At 34.7% G+C, this 5,308-nt stretch overlaps 1 protein-coding gene across 1 annotated transcript; it reads left to right on the top strand.

The window, feature by feature from the left end:
- Positions 1 to 401: 401 nt before the first annotated feature.
- LOC139888355 (U-box domain-containing protein 45-like) lies at positions 402 to 2,271 on the top strand. Its single transcript, XM_071871365.1, has 2 exons — positions 402 to 955; positions 1,338 to 2,271. The coding sequence occupies exons 1-2, from the start codon at positions 402 to 404 to the stop codon at positions 2,269 to 2,271; spliced, it is 1,488 nt and encodes a 495-aa protein (XP_071727466.1).
- The last annotated feature ends 3,037 nt before the right edge of the window (positions 2,272 to 5,308 follow it).

Genomic DNA, 5,308 nt, shown 5'->3' with positions numbered 1-5,308 from the left:
AATAATAATAATAATAAATAGAAATGCTAAGCACCCCGAGTCTCCCCAATTCTCCGGCTTGCCAATTAACATGACGTTAACAAAATTAGGCTTAAAATGTTACAGTACAAAAAAACTTTCTATAAGGACAAAAAAGTAAGCAAACATATTAATAAGGTAGGTAAGTGTAATCCTACTATATAATGAATACCCCACCTCCAAATTCATACTTTTTCTTTCTGACACATCACCATACTGTCCCTCCCTCCCTTTGTTTCAGAAGCTTTTCTCAAGTCTTACGATCCACACACATACAACTAGTGTTTCTACTGTGTGTATCAATCTTGGGTATACATTTCTGCAATGTGGGTGTTACACAATTAATATCAAGTTTACATTTTTACAAAAGGGCATTCATTTAAATGGGAAAACTTCAACAAAACAACCTTGCATCAGTTGTTCTTGACCACCATCAATCCAACACCGGCGTATGGTCATCATTTCGCCGCAAAATCATCGACACGATGAGATGTGGTGGTTACCGTCACCATCATCGTCACACAGTTCAGTCTCAGGTGATCGGAAAGAAAACAGAATGCAGATCTGATGTGAATGAGAAGAATAATGAAAATTTAAAAAATAATTGTAATGTTAAAAATAAAAAGTCCGACAAGTTGTCGGAGTTATTAATGATGTCGGAGTTATTGGAGGAAGAAGAGGAAGCGGTGAAGAAAAAGGTGGAAACTTTGGAAGACTTGAAAGCGGTGGTGAAGCGGTTGCAGTGCGGTGGGAACGATGACGTTTTGAGTGCCGCGAAAGATGTACGGAGATTAGCGAAAGAAGATTCCGGTGCTAGAACGACGTTAGCTTTGCTCGGAGCAATTCCGCCGTTGGTCGGAATGCTTGTTTCCGATGATCTTGATTCCCAAATTGCTGGTCTCTATGCACTGTTAAATCTTGGAATAGGAAATGACACGTAAGCACTTTATAATATTAATTTTGTTGTTTTGATAAAATTAATTAAAATTGGGGTTTATAGTTGGAGTTATAAATGTAGGGTTTTGATGAATTTAACTTTGTTTGACATGCTTTAAGTGGATTGGGTGTTATTAACTTTTTGTTTTGATTTGGCATTTAATTTAATCATTAATTATACTCAATTTCTCAATATTTTGTCATAATTAGTCGTGTTTGACCATTTGGGTTTGACTTACTACTACTATTTAGCAATTACTGTATTAAGCTAGCAAATTGGTCCTACCTTATGTGTATATCTGTTATTTCAGTCATGGGTTTGGCTCGAAATGATAAAATCTTGGACCTAAAATGATAAAGTTTTGTACTTTAATGAATTTCAGGAACAAAGCTGCAATTGTTAAAGCAGGAGCAGTACACAAGATGCTTGATCTAATTAAATCTCCAAGTGAAGTTCCTAACCCTGATGTGTCAGCAGCAATTGTTGCCAATTTTCTCGGATTGACTGCACTTGACTCGAACAAACCTATTATCGGATCATCCGGAGCCATTTCGTTTTTGGTCAAAACTTTCATAAATTCGACCGAAGGTAAGGTCGATAAACAAGTAGTTCAAGATTGTTTGCGGGCGCTTTACAATTTATCTATCTTGCCTACTAATGTATTGCCAATGATCGAAATTAATGATTTTGTGTCACTTTTATTGACAACACTGGGAGATATGGAAGTTAGTGATAGAATATTGTCAATTTTAAGCAATGTGGTATCGACTCCTGAAGGGCGAAAGGCATTTAGTAGTGTTCATGATTCATTTGTTATATTGGTTGATGTTTTAAGTTGGAATGATTCACCTAATTGTCAAGAACACGCGACTTACATTTTGATGGTAATGGCTCATAAATCGTATAGAGATAGGCAAGCAATGATTGAGTCGGGAGTTTCATCTTCTCTTCTCGAGTTAACACTCCTAGGAAGCACTTTAGCACAAAAACGAGCTTCTAGAATTTTAGAAATTTTAAGGACAGATAAAGGGAAACAAGTGTCGGAAACATTTGTAGCAACCATGGGTTCAAATGTTTCCGAGCCCTTATATGGTTCTGCAAATTCCAGGTCAATGAGGTCGAAAGATCCTAAGGATTCAGAGGATGATAGAATGATGAGTGACGAGAACAAAGCGGTTAAACATTTGGTACAACAAAGTTTGCATACTAACATGAGAAGGATCGTAAAAAGGGCGAATTTGCAACAAGATTTTGTGCCATCCGAGCGTTTTAGATCACTCACATCAATGTCAACTTCAAAGAGTTTGCCATTTTGAGAAGATCATTGTAATATGTATTCCTAGCTACCTCATTGTTAACTTAAACTTCTGCTTAGTTATGTATGATGATGTCCTTAGCTTGTTGTTGGTCTTAGAGTACTACTAGACGGCCAATGAGTTTTGGGATCTATGTATAATGTATTTATGGTAGACATATAATCTTTGGTGTAAATTTGTCTTTTACAACAATGTACCTATGTTTTCTAGAATTAATTTTTCTTTGAAAAAAAAGGGGAATTTAAATAAATACTACTACTTGTATCCCATCTTAAAGCAGTGTTCCCAAGTTATAAATTAAAAAAGGGAATGAAATGAAATGAAAGGGAGAGGAAGAGGAAAATTACACTATATAACACTTCCATTTCCTTTCCATTCTCTTTCAAATGAAACTCAAAAACACTGTTTCTTTTTTATTTTCCTTCTCCTTCGTTTCATTTCCTTTCAATTTACAACTTGAGAAGAAAGCTTAAGTTTGTGTTCCCAAGTTTTAAATTAAAGGAAATGAAAGGGAAGGAAATGAAATGAAATGAAATGAAATGAAATGAAGGAGAGAGGAAGAGGATTCTTTCAAATCGGAAGGAATCAATGGAAGGAGAATTACATTACATAACACCTCCATTTCCTTCCCCTTCTCTCCCAGAAACTCATGAACACCATTTCTTTTTATTTTCCTTCCCTTCATATCATTTCCTTCCAATTTACAACTTGGGAACACGGCCTAAGTGTTCACCTTTTCATTTTGAGATGTCACATTTCAAGTGTCCACTTGATATTTTAACCAATCAAAAGAGGTTATTCTGGAGAGAAAAGATTTATGATTGGTGGATAATGAAGTTAGTGCAATTTCTCAAAACTTTTTGCAAAAAGTAAGTGAACACTTATAGTGAGACGGAGAGAGTATGATATAACATCACTTGAATTAGATGTTAAGACAATGGATAACGAGGCATTTGCCCCCCTTCCCCTTTGATGTGGCACTCACAAACGCCCACAAATGTCTGTAGTCGGGGCGTTTGTGGTTAATTTTTTTAAGGTGTTTTTCAAAAATAAAATGCACGAAGTAAGAAGCGTTTTATATTATTTTAATATTTTTTTAATACTTTTCCTACATTTTCACCACTTTTTAACTCAACCTCCAATTATATTATATCACATCACACACAAACGCTCTTAACAACTTTCCTTATTACAACCACCATACTTAAATCGTCACATGTATAACCTAAAAAACCATCATCCACTCCACATCAACGTCACTATATTCGTGATCTAATAGATCAAACTATCTATGTGACGCTATGTGACACGACGTGCTTGTAACAACGATCAAGGCAGACCTTGAAACATTGATACAACTAACAACATTGAATTGACATAAAACCATACAATGCAAAATCTATTTGGATCTTTCATTCCCACGATTTCAAGCACCAACACCCGAAAGAACCATCAATAATATATCGTAGACTATTGAAGGGGCAATATTCTACAACAACAACAACAACAACAACAACAATAAAACCCAATACCATATAAGTGGTGTATGGGGAGGTGAGATGTAGACAATCTTTCCCCTATCCGAGAATAATAACAAGTCATTTCTCCACCCATAGTGAAAACACTTTTAAAAGTAGAGAAAGTCATCTCTCTCTCTCTCTCTATTCGACAGATAGATTGTTTCCAAGTAGACCTCCGACCAATACGTTGGAAAAAGTTTTTAAAAAAATAAAATAAAATTAAAAATAAAATTGAGACGCCATGAAAATGGTAAAATCAAATTTCCATGGATTTTAAAACTTGTCAGAAATTTAATTTAGGCTCTAAGAGTCAGTTAAGTCTCCAATAAATAGACGCTTACTGTCGACTCAATAACTATAGCCGTTGAAGGGGCAATATTCTAATTTCCAAAAAGAACAAAATGTGTCATCAACATATACTACTAATTTACTAATATCACAAGTATATAACACATTACAAGTGCAAATTCAATTATATGTGACTTTTGCTTACAGTTTTAACTAGTGTAGTAATCCTTGCGTTGAGCCGGGTTTGTGTGTTATAATAGATACGGGCAGTTGTTAGTCTACGGATACGATTATTACATAATGAATACGATTATTACATAACGTTAATTGTTAAGGTAAGTAGTTGACCTATTCTACATTGTCAACTTTTAAACAAAATGTTGTAGCTTATTTCAAAAGAGTGAAAGAGATGGTTGTTAATCGGTGGTGTCTTCTGTTCCTTTTTCTTCTTTGAATCCATCGCGTTTGTGCCTGTAAGTAATATAAGTTGTTATGGTTAAATAGTTATTGTGCGTTCTGTATAACATTATCGTTATTGTCTATGTTTACCTTAATCTTGAAACAATCTCCTTTTAGTGTTAGTTGTTGTAGGTGTTTGCATTAATGTTTGTTTCGGATGGTGTATTCATTGGTAGGAGTTGTGGTGTTGCTTCAGAAGTGTTTGCACTAACGTTTTCTTCTGCGGGTGCGTTCGTCAGTGACAAATGTGGAGGCTCTAAAATAAGATAACGAATGTTAGTGTTGGAAGTTGTTTTTCTAACGTTTTCATATACCGATGTTGTTGTCTTTTTTTCACAACCATTAGCTTCATAGACGGATAGCTCAAAAGCATTGACATCGACACCTTTGAAAATCAGCAGTTCAAGCGAACAAATTTCAAGTTTATGAACAATATTTCACCAGCTGAAAGATAATGACATCTGTTTTCTAGTTGTAGAAAGTAGAACACGTTGATGAAAACCACGAACCGTGTTGTTCCACATATCGTGTGGTGTTTGATATTTGGACACTTAGGTTGAAAGACCTAACTATAAGCGATATTACTAATTACGATAACGACAAAATATTGAATGTAAAAAGTCATTGGAAAGAGACCTAAGTATAAGCGATGTTAGTAATTACCATAACGGCAAAATATTGAATGTAAAAATTTACTTAAAAAGCATATAGTTAAATATATGAAAATTAATTAATTTAGCATAAAGAAACAACTACCAGCTCTTTGCAAT

The sequence above is a fragment of the Rutidosis leptorrhynchoides genome, chromosome 2, assembly GCF_046630445.1.
Source record: "Rutidosis leptorrhynchoides isolate AG116_Rl617_1_P2 chromosome 2, CSIRO_AGI_Rlap_v1, whole genome shotgun sequence".
Classification (NCBI taxonomy): domain Eukaryota; kingdom Viridiplantae; phylum Streptophyta; class Magnoliopsida; order Asterales; family Asteraceae; genus Rutidosis; species Rutidosis leptorrhynchoides.
This window is presented reverse-complemented; position numbering and strand designations above follow the sequence as displayed.

What these genes read in the sequence shown, in the direction of transcription:
- LOC139888355 (XM_071871365.1), top strand. Translation starts at nt 402, where the DNA reads ATGGGAAAACTTCAACAAAACAACCTTGCATCAGTTGTTCTTGACCAC. An exon ending in CTTGGAATAGGAAATGACAC is followed by an intron (nt 956 to 1,337) that starts GTAAGCACTTTA and finishes AATGAATTTCAG; the next exon opens with GAACAAAGCTGCAATTGTTA.